Below are 24,139 nucleotides of genomic sequence, written 5' to 3' on the forward strand. Positions count from 1 at the left end.
CTTTCTCATAAATAAATAATAAATAGGAAGGAAGGAAAAGAGAGGGGAAAAAAAGAAGAAATCATCAATCATGAGTCTAACAATTCCCTGGGTTTGAATCATGGTCACTGCTGACTAGCTGTGTGACCTTGGGCAACAGACTTGACTTCCCTGTCTTGGTTTCCTTAACTGCAAATAAAACTACCACCCTGCCCTGGAGCTATGAGGCACATGGCTGGCTCCTGGCTGGTCCTGTCTGACACTCGCCTCCTTCTGGGGACAGCCTCTGGTTTCCCTCTGTAATGCCACTCTCTCCCACTCCAAGTCCACAAGACTCAAGCTGAGCTTGAGCAGACTGTGGCTTTAGTCAATAACTAGTTCAGTGATGGGATCCAATACACACAGTGATTGAGGAAAAACACTCTCTTCCTTCTGGACACTTACAAGGAATAGGGTACAGCCCAGGAGGTAGATCAGTGGATAAAGTGTTGGACTCTCAAGCATGAGTTCCCGGGCTCAATCCCTGGCATCACATGTACCAGAGTGATGTTTGGGTTCTCTCTCATAAATAAATAAATTATGTTAGGGGGCCAGTCGGTAATACAGCAGGTTAAGGGCACATAGTGTGAAGCGTAAGGACCTGCACACAAGGATCCCAGTTCAAGACCCCGGCTCCCCACCTGCAAAGGGGTCATTTCACAGGCGGTGAAGCAGGTCTGCAGGTATCTGTCTTTCTCTCCCCCTCTCTGTCTTCCCCCTCCTCTTGAGTTCTCTCTGTCCTATCCAACAACAACAACAGCAATAACAACAATAACAACGGCGGCAACAAAAATGGAAAAATGGTCTCCAGGAGCAGCGGATTCATAGTGCAGGTACCGAGCCCCAGGTGGAGGCAGAGAAAAAAGAAAAAGAAAAAAAAAATTTTTAAAGAAGATGAAAAAGAAAAAGGGTAGGATAGAACTTGCCCAAGTAAATAGCTCAGTTGGTAGAACACAGAACTTGCATGCTTGAGGCTCCTGATTCAATCTCTAGCATCGCTACTGGAGTGGTGCTCTGGTTTCTTTCTCTCACCATCATATAAAACTCTGTCTCACTTTGATTTATTTTTTTGAATTTATTTATTGTATAGAGACAGAGAAATGGGCAGGAGATAGAGGTAGAAAGAGGGGCTAGGAGAGATAGCATACTGGTTATGCAAAAAGATTTCTCGACCACTAGGGAAAGATAGAAACAGGCTGGGGGTATGGATCGACCTGTCCAGCAGAAAAGCAATTACAGAAGCCAGAACTCCCACCTTCTGTACCCCTTAAAGAATTTTGGTTGGGGCCTGGCAGTGGCACAGCTGGTTGAGCACACATGTTACATTGTGCAAGAACTCAGGTTTGAGCTCCCAGTCCTCACCTGCAGAGGGAAAGCTTTGTAAGTAATGAAGCAGGGCTACAGGTGTCTCTCTTTCTTTATCCCTGTCTATCTCCCCTACCCTCTCAATTTCTGGCTGCCTCTATTCAATAAATAAAGACTAAAATAAAGGTAAGTATAGATATATATGTTTATATAAATATAGATAAATTTGTATCTTTTAAATTATGTTAATTTTATTTTACATATTGTTATATTATTATAGTACCATAATATGTTGTAATGCAATACTACATTACAAAACATAATTATATTATATCGTTATTATGATTTATATATTATTACAATACTATATTTATTATTTGTCATATTCATGTATTTATAAAGATATTCATATAGATTTATATAAAATATTTATAAAGATAAAAAGCTTTAAAAAAATAATAATTTTGGTACATACTCCCAGAGGGATAAAATATTAGGGGGAGATGACCAGAGGGCTCTGAACTCCAATTCCATCAGGATCTGGAGACAGAAGATAAAATAAAAATGGAAAAACACTCAAAAGGAGTAGGTTTGACTTAGGAAGAGAAGGCAGAACCATAGAAAAAATAGGCAAATATATGTAAATGCAGATAGATAGTTTTAGAAGTAACAGTCAACCCATATCTGTGATCTTGGGAGAACGAATGCTGTTTCCAATGAAGAGAATTGGGGACACAGAACTCTGGTGGTGAGAAGGTGTGGAATTATACCCGTTACCTTATAATTTTGTAAATCAATATTAAATAACTAATAAAAGATTATTTTAAAAAAAGAAGAAGACTTCCCAGGCCTGAGGTTCCAAAGCCCCAGTTTCAATCTCCTGCACTGTACCACCATTAGCCAGAGCTGAGCTAGTTCTCTGATGAAACAGGGGGTGGGAATGGGGCGGGCAGTGGCACACCAGATTAAGCACACATAGTACAAAGTACAAGGACCCACACATGGATCCGGGTTTGAGCCCCCAGCTCCCCATCTGCAGGGGGGTCACTTCACAATTGGTGAAGCAGGACTGCAGGTGTCTTTGTCTTTCCCTATCTATCATACCCTCCCCTCTCAATTTCTCTGTCCTATCAAAAAAAAAAAAAAAAAAAAGAAAGAAAGAATCTAAAAAATGGCTACAGGAGCAGTGGATTCATAGTGTAAGCACTGAGCCCCAGCGATAATTCTAGAGGAAGAGAGAGAGAGGGACCTGCAGCACTGATTCAATGCTTGTGGGGCTTCCCACGTAGGCGGGGATCAGGGGCTTGAACCTGGGCTCTTGTGCACTGTAACATAGCTCAGCCGGGTATACCACCATCTGACCTCCTCATGTATGATTTAGATAATAAATAAAACATATTTTTTATTACCACCAGGGTTATTGGTAGGGCCCAGTGCCTGCACAATGAATCCACTGCTCCCATCCTCCTCCTTTTTTTTTTTTTTTTTTTGATAGAGGAAGAGAGAGACACGGGGGTTGGGTGGCAGTGCACTGGGTTAAGTGCACATATTATGAAACACAAGGACCTGCACAAGGATCCTGGTTCGAGCGCCCGGCTCCCCACCTGCAGGGAAGTCGCTTCACAAGCCGTGAAGCAGGGCTACAGGTGTCTACCCTTCCCTCTCCCTTTCTCTTTCCCCACCCTCTCAATTTCCCTCTGTCCTAGCCAAAAAAAAGATCAGTAACATGGCCACAGGAGCAGTGGATCTGTAGAGCTAGCACCAAGCCCAAGCAATAACTCTGGAAGCAAAAAAAAAAAAAAAGTCGGGCGGTAGTGCCGCAGGTTAAGCGCACGTGGCTCAAAGCACAAGGACTGGTTAGGATCTCGGTTCGAGCCTCGAGCCCCCGGCTCCCCACCTGCAAGGGAGTCGCTTCACAGGCGGTGAAGCAGGTCTGCAGGCATCTCTCTGTCTCTCTTCCTCTCTGTCTCCCCATTCTCTCTCAATTTCTGTCTCTATCCAATAACAAATAAATTTTTTTTTTTTGCTTCCAGGGTTATTGCCGGGGGCTCGGTGCCTGCACCACGAATCCACTGCTCCTGGAGGCCATTTTTTCCCCTTTTTTGTTACCCTGGTTGTTTTACCATTCTTGTGGTTATTATTGTTATTTTCTTTTCCTCTAGGGTTATTGCTGGGGTCGGTGCCTGCACTATGAATCCACCACTCCTGAAGGCCATTTTTCCCCCTTTTGTTGCCCTTGTTGTTGTAGCCTCGTTGTGGTTATTATTATTGCCATTGTTGATGTTGTTCATTGTTGGATAGGACAGAGAGAAATAGAGAGAGGAGGGGAAGACAGAGAGGGGGAGAGAAAGATAGACACCTGCAGACCTGCTTCACCGCCTGTGAAGCGACTCCCCTGCAGGTGGGGAGCCGGGGGCTGGAACTGGGATCCTTACGCCGGTCCTTGCGCTTTGCGCCACATGCGCTAACCCACTGCGCCACCGCCTGACCCCCTGTTGTGGTTATTATTATCGTTGTTATTGATGTCGCTGTTGTTGGATAGGACAGAGAGAGATGAAGAGAGGAGGGGAAGACAGAGAGGGGAGAGAAAGATAGACACCTGCAAACCTGCTTCACCACCTGTGAAATGACTACTCTGCAGGTGGGGAGCCGGGGGCTCAAACCGGGATCCTTATGCCGGTCCTTGCACTTTGTGCCATGTGCACTTAACCCACTGCACTACCGCCCGACCCCCAAATAATTTTTTTAAAGGATTAAAAAAAAGGAAAAAAGAAAAAGAAAGAAAGAAAAAGAGAGAGACACAGGTAGCACTGCTTCACCACTTCCTTCCTTCCTGCATGTGGGGACTGGGGAGCTTTAACCCAGGTCCCTGTGCGTTGTAATGCGTGAGTTCTACTAGGTGCACCACCACTAGCCCCAATAAAATGAATCTTCATAAATAAATAAAAAGAATAGCAAGAGAATTGCTAGGATCATCAACAAAAAGCAAACCTTCTAGAGACTGAAATAAATGCAGTTGAGAGCAGAGGAGGAGAATGGCAGATGTCATCATGTGAACCCCTCAATGCAGCCCAGTCTGAAGCCAGGTACACTTGGATGAGACAATAAATCTTTTCTGTGAGCAAGGAAATAGCTCAGCAGTTGCAGCATTGATTTAGCATGTCTGAGGTCCCTGGTTTAATCACCAGCACCACATGTACCAGAGTAGTGCTCTGGACTGTGTGCCTGTAAACTCTCTTTTGTATGTAATAAATAAAAAATGATGGGGGCCAGGTGGTAGCGCAGCGGGTTAAGTGCACATGGCACAAAGTGCAAGGATCTGATTTCAAGCCCCAATCCCCACATGCAGGGGGGTCACTTCATAGGTGGTGAAGCAAATCTGCAGGTGTCTATTTTTCTCTCCCCCTCTCTGTCTTCCCCTCCTCTCTTGATTTCTCTCTGGCCTATCCAACAACAACAACAGCAGAAATGTCAACAAGGGCAACAAAATGCGGGAAATGACCTCCAGGCTACGGAAGAAGGGCAAACGCTAGAAGAAGAAGTGGATTTGTAATGCAGGCACCGAGCCCCAGTGGTAATCCTGGAGGAAAAAAAAAGAAAAAGAAAGAAGAATAATAATAAATAAATAATGATTTAAAGAAAGACAGACGTTCTCTTGTGTGTGTGGGGGGGGTCGTCTTGGAGATGGCTCACACAGTAGAAAGCACATTCTATCATGTATAAGGACTCAAAATCTGGACCTCATGCTTGAGAGTGCAAGACTTTATTCATTGCTAAATCACATAATGCCACTTCTTTTTTTTTGTTTTGTTTTTTGTTGCCCTTGTTGTTTTTTTATTGTTGTTGTTATTGATGGTGTTGTTAGATAGGACAGAGAGAAATGGAGAGAGGAGGGGAAGACAGAGGGGGAGAGAAAGATAGACACCTGCAGACCTGCTTCACCGCCTGTGAAGCGACTCCCCTGCAGGTGAGGAGCCAGGGGCTCGAACCAGGATCCTTACGCCAGTCATTGTGCTTTGCGCCACGTGCGCTGAACTTGTTGTGCTACCGCCCGACTCCCATAATGCCACTTGATAGTCAGCTCCGAAGCAACATCTGGACTGGAACGAACCCATGCCTGAGGCTGCTCTGTTCTTCCCCTTCTCTATGGCCACAGCAGCCTGGTCCTGTCTCCAGGACCTACCCAGTAGCCAGCTTCAAGAGGATAACAGACTCACTCTGGCAAAGCCTAGATTCACTGTAGGGAAGTAGTGGGACCCTCAGGAAGTCTTCAGGGAAACTGGGAGGCACTCACCCTCAGGGGTCCCTGGGGGAGCCAGCTCAGCCCCCGACACCCACTGGTGGCAGCCGAGGTGGTAGAAGAAGATGCCGTCTTCATAGCACTTTTCCTCCTGGTAATGGGTGTGTACGTTGCCCCCTGGGAAAGGAAGAGAGGGGCACAGCTGGCAAGCCTGGGGTAGCCAGGGACACCCAGACAGGGAGCCTTAGCTCAGGGCTGGCCAGTGGGTGGCACCGGGAAGCCTCCTCACCATAGACCACCATGTAGTTGCCCAGCACACTGGCTGTGTGGAAGGCTCGCTCTCGTGGGCCCTGCAGCCCGTCCCGACCCTTTAGTGTGGTCCACACACGCCGGTCCACATGGAAGAGCTCAGTGGAATTCACCCGCACAGAGAACCTATGGGGAAGGGGATTCAGGGGGGCAGAGGAGAGCGTCAGGGCAGGGAGGGTGCCCCTGCATCACCTAACTAGGGCTGAACACACACTCAGGGGCTGGCTGAATGGACTGGAGTGGAAGTTTGAGGGATGGCTGTGGGCCAAGTGATCAAAAGATGAGAGGCTGAACAAAGATAGGGAGGAGTGACTAAATGACTGCAGTTCAGTGGGGAGCAAAGGACCCTACAGATAAGGGCCCAGGCAGGACGGGTGGAACTGGAGGCTGCAGTCATATGAAACCAAGAAGCAAAGGACCACTACCGTATGGTTTCACTTATACGTGGACTACAGGTGACTAAAACAAATGAACTTGCAAATAAATGAATAAATAAATCTTAATGTTTTGTAAAATAATGCTATATATATATATATATATATATATATATATATATATATATATATATATATATATAGCCAGACAGTGGCACACCCACTGAAGTGTGCATATCACCATGCACAAGGACCCAGATTCGAGCCCCCACTCCCCCCTTGCAGGGGAGATGCTTCTCTAGCGGTGAAGCAGGTCTGCAGGTATCTTTCTCTCTCCCTATCTCCCTCTCCCCTCTCAATTTCTCTCTGTCCTGTCAAATAAAAGAAAAAGAAATAGCTGCCACGAGCAGTGGATTTGTAGTGCCAGCACCATGCCCCAGCGATAATGCCAGTAACAATTAAAAAAATTAAAATAAATAAAGAGTAAGGTCCAGGGTGTCAGGTCAGGCCTGGTCCCAGGAAGCAGGGTGTAGGGGTGAGTCACTCACCGTGCAGTGGAGGGTCTGTGTCCACCGTATACCAGCAGGGCACGTGAAGGGGCGTGGAACACCATGGAGTGGCCAGTAGCAGCGGGGGGCCGCCCACCTGCTGGAATCACCTGCTCCCAGTAGCCCCCAGTGGTGCTGTCCAGGCGGAATCGGAAGAGGCCGGAGGAGAAGAGGTCATGCTGGGTGCGTCCGCCTGATACGTAGAGCCAGGTGTCGTCCACTAGGGCAGCCGTGTGACCTGCCAGGCCCGGTGGCCCTGGGGAGCTGGAAGTAGGTGGTGCCAGGAGGTCCCAGCGGCCCCCGCTCATCGGGTTAAAGGCCCACACATCATTGGTGAGGGAGCCGTCTGCCAGCTCACCGCCCATCAGAATCAAGGAGCCAGCCCAGGCTACAGCCACATGGGAGTGACGGGCCGCCTGTGAGGGAGAGAGCCGGAGACTGAGATGGAGAGGGGCCAGGTAGTGGAGTGAGGCTGGGGAGATAGCTCAGAGGTAGTGCACGTGGCACAAAGCAAGGACCAACAGAAGGATCCTGGTTCGAGCCCCTGGCTCCCCAGCTGCACGGTAGTTGCTTCACAAGCGGTGAAGCAGGTCTGCAAGTGTCTATCTTTCTCTCCCCCTCTCTGTCTTCCCCTCCTCTCTCGATTTTTCTCTGTCCTTCCCAACAATGATAGTAAATAACAAGAGCAGCAAAACAGAAAAAATGGCCTCCAGGAGCAGTGGATTCATAGTGCAGGTACCAAGCGAGCCCCAGCAGTAACCCCAGAGGCAAATAATAATAATAAATCTTTAAAAGTGAGAGAATGGCAGAGAAAGCTAGATGCAGACAGAAGGCTGGAGAGATATAGAAAGAAGCAGTGGTGGAGTCAGGCGGTAGCATAGTGGGTTAAGCACACATGGCGCGAGGCACAAGAACTGGCGTAAGGATCCCGGTTCCAGGCCCCAGCTCCCCACCTGCAGGAGAGTCACTTCACAGGCGGTAAAGCAGGTCTGCAAGTGTCTGTCTTTCTCTCTCCCCCGCTCTGTCTTCCCCTTCTCTCTCCATTTCTCTCTGTCCTATCCAATAATGACAACATCAACAACAATAACTACAAAAAAAAAACAAAAAACCAAGGGCAACAAAAGGGAAAATAAATAATAAAAAAATTTAAAAAAAAAGAAAGAAGTAGTGTGAGTTTGAGTCAGAGATACACAGAGAACAGAAGAGAGATCCAGAGGTGAAGGTAAGCAAAACAAAGATGTCCCAGAGAATCACAGTAAGAGAGAGGAGGCAGGGAGACAGAAATCGATGGAGAAATGACAGAGGAAAGGAGAGAGCTACAACCCAGAGAGAAGACACAGACCAAGAGTGGGTAGAAAATGAAGCATCAGGGGTCGGGTGGTGGCGCAGTGGGTTAAGTGCACGTGGCGCAAAGCGCAAGGACCGGCATAAGGATCCCGGTTCGAGCCCCCGGCTCCCCACCTGCAGGGGAGTCGCTTCACAGGCGGTGAAGCAGGTCTGCAGGTGTCTATCTTTCTCTCCCCCTCTCTGTCTTCCCCTCCTCTCTCCATTTCTCTCTGTCCTATCCAACAATGAACAACATCAACAATGGCAATAATAATAACCACAACGAGGCTACAACAACAAGGGCAACAAAAGGGAAAAAAAAAGGCCTCCAGGAGCGGTGGATTCATAGTGCAGGCACCGAGCCCAGCAATAACCCTGGAGGAAAAAAAAAAAAGAAGCATCAGAGATAAGAAGAGGAAGAGGGAGGGAGGGAAGATGGGAAGGAGAGAGAGAGACAGACAGACAGAGAGAGAGAGAGAAGACCCATAGGAAGATACGATGCAGGAAGGGAGATAAGGAGGGAAAAAAGATCATCAGAGAAAGAATGACAAAAGGAGGGTGGAACATATATATATATATTTTTTTTTTTCACCAGGGTTATTGCTGGGGCTCAGTGCCGGCACCTCCAATGGCATTTTCTCCTTTTTCTTTTTTCTATTTTATTTGATAGGACAGAGAAGTTAAGGGGGGCTGATCCATTGTAGCCTGGGAAGTGGTGCCATGGCTCTCAAGCATGAGGTCCCAAGTTTGATGTACCTGAGTGATGTCTGTTTCTCTCTCCTCCTATCCTTCTCATCAACAAATAAAATCTTTTAAGCAGGAAAGAGAGAAAGATGGAGGGAGAGGAGAGAGAGAGAGACCTGTAGACCTGCTTCACCACTCATTAAGTTTCCTTCTCCCCCTGAAGTTGGGGAACAGGGGCTTGAACCTAGGTCCCGTCCCTGCACATGGTAATGTGTGCACTCAACTGGGTGTGCCACTGCCTGGCCCCAGGAGTACATTTCAGTACCAAGCTGAGGGTTAGGGGAGTGTGTGGTGACCACGTGGACAGGCACCTCCAGGCAGGGCGAGGGCACGGTGCTCACCGGGGCAGGACTCAGGTCCCAGCGATCCCAGGCATTGGCAGAGAAATTGTACAGCACGAGGTCACCCAGGGCACTGTTGAGGTCTTGGCCTGTGGAAGGGTACACAGTATCAAGCCCTGATCACGGGAAAGGGGGGGGTGGTTTGCTGTGAGGCTCCCAGACCCCAGACATGCTCCCATCTGCTCACCTCCAAAGACAGCCAACAGCCCTGGTGGGGACAGGAAGGCACCAGCCGCCCCAATCCTGGCGGAGAAGGCAGGGTCCCCAGCACTCACATTGTGCCACCAACCAGCCCCCTGGTTCTCCCACAGGTGCAGGTCACAGGAGCGGCCCAGGAAGCCAGGCTCGCAATGGCATGGTCCCAAGAGCTGGGGAGAGAGGTGATGGGCGGGGACACAGAGAGTCAGAGTAAGGCACACAAGCAGAAAGGAAGGGGAGAGGTGGATGAGATAAGAGATCATGAACAGAGAAAGAAGCAGAGAGAAAGGTAGGGAGAGACAGCAGTCAGAGGAAGAAAGGGACACAGAGACACAACCAGAGGTACAAGAAGACAGGCCAAGGGAGAAGGAGCAAGACAGGAAGAGGAAAAAGGTTGGAGAAGCCAGGCGGCAGTGAGAAGCCCTTGGCAGCCTAGGCTGAGAGTGCTCAGGCTGGGGAGGTGGAGGCAAGGAGGTGTGCCCAAAGGGTGATCTAGACCCAAAGCCAGAAGTGTGCAGCTCAGGCCCAAAGTCAGAAGACAAAGACCAGAAGTCACGGCACTCGGAGCTAGCTCACCTGGTAGAGCACGCCTTACCATGCAAGAGCTAGGTTTCAGCCCTGACACCATTTATGAGCACCATACACAGAACTTGGGGGAGCTCCATGAATGGTGCAGTGCTGTGGTGCCTCCCCTCTCTTCTTTTTAGCTGAACAGGAAGGAGAGGAAGGGAGGGAGGAAAAAAGAAATGGCAAATCCAACAGGAGCAGTAGAACTGTATGTGTGTAAGGCCCCAACACAAAAGAATAAAAAAAGAAAATTAAAAAAAAGTTCAAAGGTCCCAAGCCAGAGCTGAGCCAGTGCTCTGGAAAAAAAAAAAGAAAATCCGGGAGTCGGGCGGTAGCGCAGCGGTTAAGCGCAGGTGGCACAAAGCACAATGACTGGCATAAGGATCCCGGTTCGAGCCCCTGGCTCCCCACTTGCAGGGGAGTCGCTTCACAGGCGGTGAAGCAGGTCTGCAGGTGTCTATCTTTCTCTCCCCCTCTGTCTACCCCTCCTCTCTCCATTTCTCTCTGTCCTATAGAACAACGACAACATCAATAACAATAATAATAACTACAACAATAAAAAAACAAGGGCAACAAAAAGGGAAAATGAATAAATATTTTTAAGAATTAAAAAAAAATAGAAAATCCTGAAGTTAAGGCCAAGGCCAGACAGAGTGGGCAGGTATGAGGATGGAGTGGGGCCTGACGAGAGGGAAAGAGGCAGGCTCACATGTGGGTGCAGTGGACTCAGGGTGGGGTGTCAATCTGGAAGAAGTGGTGGATCTTTGGGGCAAGCACTGAGCCCCCAACTGGCTCTGTGCCGGGGGTAGGGTGCAGCAGGTAGGCTGGGCACATAGCTGGGGACGGGCTCACCGAGGCGCAGCTGCCGTGGCTGCCACAGTAGGTGGGACACTCCTGCAGGCCACAGTCGGGGCCTCCCCAGCCCGGCTGGCAGGTGCACACGCCTGGGGGCCGACAGTGGCCCCGGTTGCGGCAGCCCCCGGGGCAGAGGGAGAAGCGGAAGGAGGCGTTAAAGCCCAGCAGGTTGTAGTTGGCGTCACTGAAGAGGTGCAGCAGCATCTGCGGGCAGGTGGGTGAGAAGTGGGTAGGCTGACTCTGGGCACTGACCCGCACCTGCCCCTCCCTAGCCCCAGGGGTCGCTGGGTCTGTCTCTCTCTCCCTCTGGCTCTCCTCGGCGTCCACCCGTCTCCCCCATCCTCCCCAGAAGCTGTCCAGAGTCTCCACCAACCTTGCCCGAGGAAGCCTCGATGGGGGGAGGCCGGGTGCTCCCACTCAGACTGGCCAACAGGGGCCCCTGGGGAGAGTCCCCATCGTACACGAACAAGTAGTCGTAGGTGCATTCCGTGTCCAGGAAAAGGAAATCCAGCAGGATACGGTGTTGAGGACTCGGAGCTGAGCGGTGAGAGTAGGGTGGCCGGGACTTAGTTAGGAGGACCCTCTCTCCCCACATCTCCAGGCAACCTTCCCAGCCCTGTTCTGGTGACATGGGGTCTCAGACGTGAGTCTGAGCCTTAGGCCCTGCCTTGGAGCGGCTCCTGTCTCAGTCCAGGAAGGTGGACAGGAGCTCAGATAAGAAACTACAGGGGACTAGGAGATAGCTCATGGATTAGAATGCCACCTCGTTACTGTGAAGCCCTGGGTTTGAGGCCCAGAATCACATGAGAACACCCCGGATGGGGGCCTCCGTGGATGGCGGAATGGTACTGTGGTGTCTCTCCTCGGTCTCTTCTCTCCTCACAGAAGTAAAGAATGAAACAATGCAGCCAGGGAGGTAGCTCAGCCATAGTACAGCACATGGTGTGTGAGGGTCTGTGTGCATTCCCTGACACTGTTTGAAAATAAGAGAGAGGGGGGCCGGGGAGATGGCTCACCTGGTACAGCACACACCTGACCATGCAAGGGGAGACAGGCTCAAGCCTCCAGCCACCACAGGAAGCACCGCTAAGGGGGAAGCTTCACAAATGCTCCAACAATGCTGTGGTGTCTCTCTGTCTCTCCCTCTCTTTCACCCTCTACATGGAAGGGAAAAAAGTCTGCTAGGAGCAGCTGGGCTGAAGAAGTAACTCAGCGTGAGAACGCAGGATTTGTACTTTAATCCCCAGAACCTCTTTTTTTTTTTTAAAAGATTGATTGATTGATTTACAACAAGGCAGAGAGAGAAGCAGAGCATCACTCTGATACATGCGATGCTGGGAATGGACTTCAGGAACTCATACGTGAGAGTTCAATGCTCTGCACGGCACCACCTCCCAGGCCTCTCCCTAGCACTGCCTATGACAGAGGTGAATTTTGCTCTGGTCTCTCTCTCACTCATAAAAATAAACAAATAGGGGCTGGATGGTGGTGCATCAAGTAGAGTGCACACATTGTAGTGCACAAAACCCTGGGTTCAAGCCCGTGGTCCCTGCCTGTAGGGGTGAAGCAGTGCTGCCGGTTTCTGTAAAATCTATTTATATTCCCCTCTCCTCTCAATTTCTCTGTCTCTATCCAAAACAAGTAAATATGAGAAGAAAAAGGGCAGGAAAAGGAGGAAGGGGGGAAAGGCTGAACACCAGGGCACCACAGTTCCTGTCTGCCCACTCAGGGTCTCATCTCTTTCTTTTTTCTCTCACACATCCACAGCACCACTTTCAAACACCCTTCCTGGGAGTCACGTGGTAGCACAGTCTGTTAAGTGCACTTGGCACGAAGCGCAAGGACCCACGGAAGGATCCCGGTTAAAGCCTCCAGCTCCCCACCTGCAGAGGAGTCGCTTCACAGGCGGTGAAGCAGGTCTGCAGGTGTCTATCTTTCTCTCCTTCTCTCTGTCTTCCCCTCCTCTCCCCATTTCTCTCTGTCCTATCCAACAACGGCGACATCAACGGCAATAACTACAACAACAATGAAAAACAACAAGGGCAACAAAAGGGAAAATTAATTAATTTAAAAAAAAAGCCATCCTGTGTCAATTTTCTATTCCTTTTATTTTGGGGTTGTTTTTTTTTCTTCTTTTTTTGCCTCCAGGGTTATTGCTGGGGTTCACAAATCCACTGTGTCTGGAGACTATTTTTCCCTTTTGTTGTCTTTGTTATTTATTGTTGTTGTTGTTGCTGCCATTGTTGGATAGGGCAGAGAGAACTCAAGAGAGGAGAGGAAGACAGAGAGGGGGAGAGAAAGATAGACACCTGCAGACCTGCTTCACCACTTGTGAAGCGACCCCCTACCAAGGTGGGGAGCCGGAGACTAGAACCGGGATCTTTGCGCCTGTCCTTGAGCTTCAAGCTGTGTGCGTTTAACCTGCTGCACTACTGCCTAGCCCCCATTCCTTTTACTTTGAAGACAGAGTAAAGATACAGACAATAAAAAAGAAAGAAAAGAGAGGGGCTGGGCAGTGATGCTCCTGGTACAGTACACACATTACCATGTACAAGGACCCAGATTCAAGCCCCCACCCACAACTCACCTGCAGGGGGGAAGAAGCTTCACAAGTGGTGAAACAGTGCTGCAGATGTGTCTCTCTTTCTTACTCTATCTACTCCTCCCCTCTCAATTTTTCTCTGTCTCTATACAATAAAGAAATAAATTTTAAAAATTTAAGGGTTTTTTTTGTATTTATTTTCCCTTTTGTTGCCCTTGTTGTTTTTTATTGTTGTTGTAGTTATTATCGTTGTTACTGATGTTGTCGTTGTTAGGTAGGACAGACAGAAATGGAGAGAGGAGGGGAAGACAGAGAGGGGGAGAAAACAATAGACACCTGCAGACCTACTTCACCACTTGTGAAGCAACTCCTCTGCAGGTGGGGAGCCGGGATGGAGCCGGGGCTCGAACCGGGATTCTTACGCCAGTCCTAGAGCTTTGCGCCACCTGCACTTAGCCCACTACATTACCGCCCAACTCCCTGCTTGGTTTATTTATTTATTTACTTGTTTATTTATTTGCCTCCAGGGTTACTGCTGGGGCTCAGTGCCTGTACCATGAATCCACTGCTCCTGGAGGCCATTTTTCCCCCTTTTGTTGCCCTTGTTGTGGTTATTATTGTTGCTGTTGATGTCATTTGTTGTTGGATACGACAGAGAGAAATCGAGAGAGGAGGGGAAGACAGAGAGGGAGAGAGAAAGATAGATGCCTACAGACCTGCTTCACCGCCTGTGAAGCGACTCCCCCGAAGGTGGGGAGCCGAAGACTCGAACCAGGATCCTTACGCCGGTCCTTGCACTTTGTGCCACGTGTGCTTAACTCAGTTAGCTACTGTCCAATCCCCACTAGGTTTATTTTTAGGAGAGAAGTGAGAGACTTGAGGAGAGAGAGAGAGAGAGAGAGAGAGAGAGAGACACTACAGCACTGCTCATGAAGCTTCTCCCATAAAGGTATTTCCATGTGGTGGCCTGGGACTCAAATCCTCGATCATGGTAAAGTGTGCACTCTACCAAATAAAAAAATAAACTATCCTCCTGACCCCAAAGTTTTTGTTTCTTTTTCTTTCTTTCTTTTTTCTTTTTCTTTTTCTTTTGCCTCCAGGGTTACCACTAGGGCTCAGTGCCCGCACTACAAATCCAGTGGTCCTGGAGGTAGCTGCGCTACCACCCGACTCCCTAAATAAAATATTTTTTAAAAGAAGAAGACAAGGGCGTTCAGCGAAGGCACATCCGGTTAAGTGCAAGGACACATGCAAGGATCCAGGTTCGAGCCTCCACTCCCCACCTACAGGGAGGACACTTCATGAGTGGTGAGCAGGTCTGCAGATGTCTCTCTGCTTCTCTCCCTCTCTGTCTCACCCTCCCCTCTCTCAATTTCTCTCTATCCTATCTAATAATGGGGAAATGGCTGCCAGGAGCAGTGGATTAGTAGTTCTGGCACCAAACCCTATCGATAACCCTGGAAGCAGAAAAAAAAAAAAAAAAGGAGACAAAAAGAAAGAAGAGAGACCACATACTGTTCCACCAACCCATGGAGTTTCCCAGGGTCATCCACGGTGCTCCCATGCAGTGCCAGCAGGGCTCAAATACAGGGCCCTGTGATTGGTAAGGCAGGTGAGCTCTCCCCAGGCCCACATCTCTGTATAATAGAATGGTTACAGGTACAGACTCTGCAGCTGGGCTGCCTGAGCACAAGTGTGTGACACAGCTGTGTGATCTTGGGTGAGTCATCTAGCCTCTCTGGCCCTGCTTCCTCCTCTGTAAAGTGGGAATCCGGTGGCTCTGTGGTAGATTGACTGACTGATTTTTTTAAATACTTTATTTATTTATTCCTTTTCTTTTGTTGCCCTTCTTGTCTTATTGTTGTAGTTATTATTGATGTCATCGTTGTTTTATAGGACAGAGAGAAATGGAGAGATGAGGGGAAGACAGAGAGGCAGAGAGAAAGATAGACACCTGCAGACCTGCTTCACCGCCTGTGAAGCGACTCCCCTGCAGGTGGTTAGCCAGGAGCTCGAACTGGGATCCTTCTGCGGGTCTTTGCGCTTTGCGCCAAGTGCGCTTAACCTGCTGCGTTACTGCTGGACTCCCCGGATTGACTGATTTATAGATAGAGCCACAGAGGTAGCAAGGCGGGAAGAGATCACAGCACTGAGCTTCCTTCAATAGTGGGGGCGGGGGGGTGAGGCTCAAAACTGGTTCACTCATGTTCCAAAGCATCACACTATCCAAGTGAGCTATTTTGCCGACCTTGTGGCCTTAAGGTAGGTTTCAATGTCCTGGCCATTCCTGCCACGAAGAGGTGAGGACTGAGCCCCCCGCCCCTCTATGTGACAGCAGCCTCTGATCTGCCTGTCCAGAGCAGCACTGTCCCAGGCCAATGGAGGGGGCCCTGTGGTTCTGACCAGGGCTTCAGAGAATGCGCCTTCTCCAGACACAGCTGTCACGCTGGGGAAAGCCAAGCTCACTTGGAGGGGTGGCATGTGGGTGACAGCCAGCACCAACTGCCAACCCTATGTGGTGGCTGCAGGCCCTGCTGGCCTCTGCCTGTGCCCTAGTGAGAGGCGCTAATGCAGGTCAAGTGCACACAAAGGGGCCTGGCACTTCCTGAGTGTCCCCACTGCTCGCACTGTCACTAGCCTGCCCCTTGCCAGGTTCTGGTTCCTGAAGATTCTCTCGTGCCACATCTCATACAAGGGACTCCAGGAAGACTTCTGGGCTAAGAAACTAGGGGAAATGGGGTACCAGCCTTACCCCTGAGCTGCAGGAAGGCCATGGGCTGCCCCTCCCGAGACTCCATTCATCCAGGTACTAGGACACGCTCACCTACCACACCACCCACGGCCAGTTCACCTGACTTCCCCTAACTCTACCCTCAGTTCCATGCCTCCTGGTTCCAGTCAGAGTAAGGCCCAGCTCCCATGCCACTTCACACTGAGATGCAACCCCAAAACTGTAAGGAAGTTGTGAGGGCTGGTTCCAGCAGAGTATGAATGTGCGCACAGAGGTAAGTGGGCTGCAGATGGTTCAGCCAGGAGGGCCCAGGTTTGACCCCCCCCCAGCCCCACATAAACTGAAGAAGCAGTGCTATAATTTATCTTTAATAATATTATTATAACTGTATTATTATTATTAAAAATAATATGGGGGCCGGGTAGTAGTGCAGCAGGTTAACCACACATGGAGTAAAGCACAAGGACCAGCTTACAGCTTCCGGTTCAAGCCCCCAGCTCCCCACCTGCAGGGGGGCCACTTCACAGGCGGTGAGGCAGGTCTGCAGGTGTCTATCTTTCTCTTCCCCTCTCTGTCTTCCCCTCCTCTCTCCATTTCTCTCTGTCCTATCCAACAACAGCAACAGCAATAGTAACAATAGTAATGACAACAATAAACAAGGGTAACAAAAGGGAAATAATAGTAATAGAGCAGGGGGAGGCAGCATAACGGTTATGCATAAAGAGGCACCAGGTTCAGGCCCCCACACCACCATATGGCTAAAAAAATAATAATTAATTAATTCAATTCAAAATAATAAAAAATAAGTTTAAATTTTAAAATAAAAAGTGGGTTGGCTATGGGACTACATCAAATTAAAAAGCTTCTGCACAGCAAAAGAAACCACTACCCAAACCAAGAGACCCCTCACAGAATGAGAGAAGATCTTTACATGCTAGACATCAGACAAGAGGCTAATAACCAAAATATATAAAGAGTTTGCCAAACTCAACAACAAGAAAACAAATAGGATTCGACTTCCGGAGGCGGAGCTACGAGCAGCAGATCGCTTTCTCTCCTCTCCTCTCCTCTCCCGGATCAACTAGGAATACCAAAGGAGACCACCCGGACCGAAACAAGACAGGACTAGAATGACCACAGAAACCCAGTAAATCACCCGTGAGTACAAACACGCGTGGTTGGTGACAGAGAGGAGAGAGGGGCCTAAGGAGAGATTAAGTGACTGCTAACAGTTTAACAATTTGTCAGTGGAGACACCACCTCCAGTCTGCTCCACCAACAAGGGGACAGCTGAAGGGAGGAAAGGACTCCCCAGAGACTCACCAAGTGCAACTCTGAGTCTCCATTGCTACTACCCTCAGAATCTGGAGCAGCAACAGGGAGGGACACCAGGGTACAGAGATCTAACCGGGAAACTCAGGAGAAGACCTATACCTCGGTGGCATAGCTGAGGGGCTGTGAAAGTCTCTTTGCATAACCACTGGATTATCTCTGCCATACCCTGCTTTCTCTCTTGGTCAGGAGTCAGTGATTAAGCTAAGAAGCCTATTGATAGTTTAAAAGCCCTCAGGCTCCCATAGCCTACAGGGGAAAAAAAAAAAGGCTTTTACACCACTGAACTCCAACTCAGGGATTGAAAAAACTGTTAACTTATATAAAATGATTAAAACAACAAGAAAAAATATTGGAGACTCGAACCAGGACAAGAGTCCAGCTAAAAGTCCTCCAGAGGGTGAAGCACAAAACAACGAGTTCAACATCCAAACATTAACCAAGGAAATAATAACAGGAGTGAGTAAAGAATTTGAAAAAATTGTAATCAGAAATGCAGGAACAAATGAGAATATGGAAGAAAATTCTAATAATCTCATGGTTATTAGAGAGCTGAAAGCTGAAATCGCTGAGCTAAGAAGGCAACTAGCTGAACAAGCTAAAACAGTATCAGAGCAGGGCAACAAAATAGATGAACTCCAGAAAGCAGTAGAGGGCAGAGAGAATAGAATCAATGAGGCTGAAGACAGAATTAGCAAGATTGAGGATGAATTAGAGACAACTAAAAAAGAAGTAAGAGATCTCAAAAAGAGATTAAGAGATGCTGAAAACAACAACAGAGTCCTATGGGATGACTTCAAAAGAAACAATATACGCATTATTGGCATACCAGAGGAAGAAAGAGAAGGGGAGGAAGAAAGCATTCTCCAGGCCATAATAGCTGAAAATTTCTCTAGTCTAGACAACACCAAAGACATAAAGATTCAAGAAGCCCAGAGGGTCCCAAACAGAATTAACCCAGACCTAAAGACACCAAGACATGTCATACTTAGATTGGAAAGGAATAAGGATAAAGAAAGGATCCTCAAGGCTGCAAGAGAAAAACAAAGAGTCACCTACAAAGGAAAACCCATAAGATTAGCAGCAGACTTCTCCATACAAACACTACAGGCCAGAAGAGAATGGCAAGATATCTATCGAGTGCTCAATGAGAAAGGCTTTCAGCCAAGAATACTATATCCTGCTAGACTGTCATTCAGACTAGATGGAAGCATCAAAACCTTCTCAGACAAGCAACAGTTGAAGGAAGCAACCATCACCAAGCCTGCCCTGAAAGAAGTTCTGAAAGGTCTCCTATAAATAGTCAGACCACCACAAATAGGACATATATCAAAACACTCTAAAACTCTAAAAGAATGGCGTTAAAATATCTTCAATCTTTGATATCAATAAATGTCAATGGCCTGAATTCACCTATTAAAAGACACAGAGTAGGAAGATGGATCAGAAAACACAACCCAACAATATGTTGTCTACAGGAAACTCACCTAACGCAACAAGACAAACACAGACTTAAAGTGAAAGGATGGAAAACTATCATTCAAGCCAATGGCCCACAAAAAAGGGCAGGAACAGCTATTCTCATATCTGACATGATAGACTTTAAAATAGATAAGATTAAAAAAGATAGGAATGGACACTACTTAATGCTCAGAGGATCAGTCAATCAAGAGGACTTAACAATTATTAATATCTATGCACCCAATGAGAAGCCATCTAAATACATCAAACTTCTACTGAAAGAGCTACAGCAATATATTAACAGTAACACAATCATAGTAGGGGACTTCAACACCCCACTATCTCAACTTGACAGATCATCCAGGAAGAAAATCAGTAAAGACATAAGGGAGCTAAATGAAGAGATAGATAAACTAGAACTATTGGACATTTTCAGAGTCATTCATCCCAAGAAACTGGAATACACATTTTACTCAAATCCACATGGGTCATTCTCAAGGATAGACCATATGTTAGGCCACAAAGACAGCATCAGCCTATTCAAGAGCACTGAAATCATCCCAAGCATCTTCTCAGACCACAGTGGAATTAAACTAACACTTAACAATCAACAAAAGATTAGTAACAGTCCCAAAATGTGGAAGCTCAACAGTACACTTCTTAACAACTTCTGGGTCAAAGAGGAAATCAAGGAAGAAATCAAAATGTTTCGAGAGTTCAATGAAAATGAAGACACAAGCTATCAAAATATTTGGGACACAGCTAAAGCAGTCCTAAGAGGGAAGTTCATAGCTATACAAGCACACATTAGGAAACAAGAAAAGGCACAAATAAACAGCCTGATTGCACATCTTAAAGACCTAGAAGAAGAACAACAAAGGAATCCTAAAGCAACCAGAAGGACAGAAATTACTAAAGTTAGGGCAGAAATAAATAACATTGAGAATAGGAAAACCATACAAAAGATCAATGAAAGTAAATGTTGGTTCTTCGAAAGAGTAAATAAAATCAACAAACCTTTAGCCAGACTCACAAAACAAAAAAGGGAGAAGACCCAAATAAATCGGATAGTAAATGAAAGAGGAGAAATCACAACAGACACTGCAGAAATTCAACATATCATGCGAGGCTTCTATGAACAACTATATGCCACCAAGCTAGAGAACCTGGAAGAAATGAATGATTTCCTAGATACCTACCAACTTCCAAAACTAAGTAAAGAGGAAGTGGATAACATGAACCTGCCCATCACAGCTAATGAAATTGAAACAGTTATCAAAAATCTGCCCAAAAATAAAAGTCCTGGACCAGATGGTTTTACAAATGAATTCTACAAAACTTTCAAAGAAGAACTAATACCTCTACTTTTAAAAGTCTTCCAGAAGATTGAAGACACTGGAATACTCCCTGCCAGCTTCTATGAAGCCAACATCACCCTGATACCAAAAGCAGACAGGGACACAACCAAAAAAGAAAACTACAGACCAATATCTCTGATGAACATAGATGCGAAAATATTGAACAAAATTCTAGCCAACCGAATACAGCAGTATATCAAAAAGATTGTTCATCATGACCAAGTGGGGTTTATCCCAGGCATGCAAGGTTGGTTTAATATACGTAAATCAATCAATGTGATCCACCACATCAACAAAAGCAAGACCAAAAACCACATGGTCATATCAATAGATGCAGAGAAAGCCTTTGACAAAATACAACATCCCTTTATGATCAAAACACTACAAAAAATAGGAATAGATGGAAAATTCCTGAAGATAGTGGAGTCTATATATAGCAAACCTATAGCCAACATCATACTCAATGGTGAAAAACTGGAAGCATTTCCCCTCGGATCAGGTACTAGACAGGGCTGCCCACTATCACCATTACTATTCAACATAGTGTTGGAAGTTCTTGCCATAGCAATCAGGCAGGAGCAAGGAATTAAAGGCATACAGATTGGAAGAGAAAAAGTCAAACTCTCCTTATTTGCAGATGACATGATAGTATACATGGAAAAACCTAAGGAATCCAGCAAGAAGCTTTTGGAAATCATCAGGCAATACAGTAAGGTGTCAGGCTATAAAATTAACATTCAAAAGTCAGTGGCATTCCTCTATGCAAACACTAAGTTAGAAGAAATTGAAATCCAGAAATCAGTTCCTTTTTCTATAGCAACAAAAAAAATAAAATATCTAGGAGTAAACCTAACCAAAGAAGTGAAAGACTTGTATACTGAAAATTATGAGTCACTACTCAAAGAAATTGAAAAAGACACAAAGAAGTGGAAAGATATTCCATGTTCATGGGTTGGAAGAATTAACATCATCAAAATGAATATATTACCCAGAGCCATCTACAAATTTAATGCTATCCCCATCAAGATCCCAAGCACATTTTTTAGGAGAATAGAAAAAATGCTACAAATGTTTATCTGGAACCAGAAAAGACCTAGAATTGCCAAAACAATCTTGAGAAAAAAGAACACAACCGGAGGCATCACACTGCCAGATCTCAAACTGTATTATAGGGCCATTGTCATCAAAACTGCTTGGTACTGGAACATGAACAGACACACTGACCAGTGGAATAGAACTGAGAGCCCAGAAATGAGGCCCCACACGTATGGACATCTAATCTTTGACAAAGGGGCTCAGACTATTACATGGGGAAAGCAGAGTCTCTTCAACAAATGGTGTTGGAAACAATGGGTTGAAACATGCAGAAGAATGAAACTGAATCACTGTATTTCACCAAATACAAAAGTAAATTCCAAGTGGATCAAGGACTTGGATGTTAGACCAGGAACTATCAGATACTTAGAGGAAAATATTGGCAGAACTTTTTTCTGCATAAATTTTAAAGACATTTTCAATGAAACGAATCCAATTACAAGGAAGACTAAGGCAAGTATAAACCTATGGGACTACATCAAATTAAAAAGCTTCTTCACAGCAAAAGAAACCACTACCCAAACCAAGAGACCCCTGACAGAATGGGAGAAGATCTTTACATGCCATACATCAGATAAGAGTTTAATAACCAACATATATAAAGAGCTTGCCAGACTCAACAACAAGACAACAAATAACCCCATCCAAAAATGGGGGGAGGACTTGGACAGAATATTCACCACAGAAGAGATCCAAAAGGCTGAGAAACACATGAAAAAATGCTCCAAGTCTCTGATTGTCAGAGAAATGCAAATCAAGACAACAATGAGATATCACTTCACTCCTGTGAGAATGTCATACATCAGAAAAGGTAACAGCAGCAAATGCTGGAGAGGGTGTGGGGTCAAAGGAACCCTCCTGCACTGCTGGTGGGAATGTCAATTGGTCCAACCTCTGTGGAGAACAGTCTGGAGAACTCTCAGAAGGCTAGAAATGGACCTACCCTATGACCCTGCAATTCCCCTCCTGGGGATATATCCTAAGGAACCCAACACATCCATCCAAAAAGATCTGTGTACACATATGTTCTTGGCAGCACAATTTGTAATAGCCAAAACCTGGAAGCAACCCAGGTGTCCAACAACAGATGAATGGCTGAGCAAGTTGTGGTATATATACACAATGAAATACTACTCAGCTGTAAAAAATGGTGACTTCACCGTTTTCAGCCGATCTTGGATGGACCTTGAAAAAATCATGTTGAGTGAAATAAGTCAGAAACAGAAGGATGAATACGGGATGATCTCACTCTCAGGCCGAAGTTGAAAAACAAGATTAGAAAAGAAAACACAAGTCGAACCTGAAATGGAATTGGAGTATTACACCAAAGTAAAAGACTCTGGGGTGGGTGGGTGGGCGGGGAGAATACAGGTCCATGAAAAATGATGAATTAAATAGTGGGGGTTGTATTGTTAAATGGGAATCTGGGGAATGTTATGCATGTAAAAAAAAAAAAAGTAGAAACGCAAAGCAGAAATTGACTGAGTTTGGAGTATGGCACCAAAGTAAGAAAGCAGAAGTACACTAGAGTTTGCAGTGAGTACCTCCCTAATACTTCCTCTCCACTTTTCCAAGCTTTGGGTCCAGGATTGCTCAACAATTTGTTTGGCTTTGTATGTTAACTCTCTTTTCAGTCACCAGGTTCCAGATGCCATCAGGATGCCGGCCAGACTTCCCTGGATTGAAGACCCCACCAATGTGTCCTGGAGCTCAGCTTCCCCAGAGACACACCCTACTAGGGAAAGAGAGAGGCAGACTGGGAGTATGGACCGACCAGTCAACGCCCATGTTCAGCGGGGAAGCAACTACAGAAGCCAGACCTTCCACCTTCTGCAACCCTCAATGACCCTGGGTCCATGCTCCCAGAGGGATAGAGAATAGGAAAGCTATCAGGGGAGGGGGTGGGATATGGAGATTGGGCGGTGGGAATTGTGTGGAGTTGTACCCCTCCTACCCTATGGTTTTGTTAATTAATCCTTTCTTAAATAAAAAAAAAAAAAAGGCACCTTCAGACCTGCTTCAAATCATCCCCCCTGCAGGGGGTTTGTTCAAACCCAGGTCCTCACACATGGTACTGTGTGCATTCAACCAGCCCTCAAAATATTCATGTAGAGATTACAAGGAGGGGGCGGGTGGTGGCGCACCAGGATAAGCGCACATAGTACTAAGTGCAAGGACCCGTGCAAGGATCCCGGTTTGAGCCCCCAGCTCCCCACCTGCAGGGGGGATGTTTCACAAGCAATGAAGCAGGTCTACGGGTCTCTCTCTCCCTCTCTCTCTCTCTCCCTTGCTCTTTCACTTTCTGTCTTGTCCAATAAAATGGAAAAAATAACTGCCAGGAGCAGTGGATTTGTAGTGTGGGCACCGAGCCCCAGATATAACCCTGGAGGAAAAAAATAATCGATGAGAAGAATTTTCGGGTGGGTGGCTGTGGACAAGTGAATAGAAAGAAGCAGGGGCAGATGGATGCAGACAGGAAGGAAGAGACTAGAGAGGCTGCGAGGGTGGACGGGCAGACACTAAGGCAGACAGACAGACGGCCAGCTGGGGAGGTGAGAACCTGGCCCAAGCAGAGGCATAAAAAAAAGAAAAAAAAAAAAAAAAAAGAAAACAAATAACCCCATCCAAAAATGGGGAGAGGACATGGACAGAATATTCACCACAGAAGAGATCCAAAAGGCCGAGAAACACATGAAAAAATGCTCCAAGTCTTTGATTGTCAGAGAAATGCAAATAAAGGCAACAACGAGATACCACTTCACTCCTGTGAGAATGTCATACATCAGAAAAGGTAA

General features: G+C 46.8%; 1 protein-coding gene across 2 annotated transcripts in view; it reads right to left on the reverse strand.

Moving 5' to 3' along the window:
• MEGF8 (multiple EGF like domains 8) overlaps positions 1–24,139 on the reverse strand; it is a 77,875-nt gene that overhangs the window by 44,445 nt on the left and 9,291 nt on the right. The window contains exons 2-9 of one of the 2 annotated variants that reach the window (XM_060186033.1): positions 13,413–13,512; positions 11,199–11,362; positions 10,823–11,029; positions 9,393–9,573; positions 9,206–9,294; positions 6,795–7,210; positions 5,853–5,998; positions 5,618–5,740 (exon numbers count right to left, since the gene is read on the reverse strand). In XM_060186033.1, the coding sequence (XP_060042016.1) occupies positions 5,618–5,740; positions 5,853–5,998; positions 6,795–7,210; positions 9,206–9,294; positions 9,393–9,573; positions 10,823–11,029 (1,162 nt within the window). In that variant the 5' untranslated portion in view covers positions 11,199–11,362; positions 13,413–13,512. The remainder of the gene's footprint in view (positions 1–5,617; positions 5,741–5,852; positions 5,999–6,794; positions 7,211–9,205; positions 9,295–9,392; positions 9,574–10,822; positions 11,030–11,198; positions 11,363–13,412; positions 13,513–24,139) is intronic. The other variant, XM_007532937.3, reaches the window with a different exon arrangement.

This window comes from Erinaceus europaeus, chromosome 2 (assembly GCF_950295315.1).
Source record: "Erinaceus europaeus chromosome 2, mEriEur2.1, whole genome shotgun sequence".
Lineage (NCBI taxonomy): Eukaryota > Metazoa > Chordata > Mammalia > Eulipotyphla > Erinaceidae > Erinaceus > Erinaceus europaeus.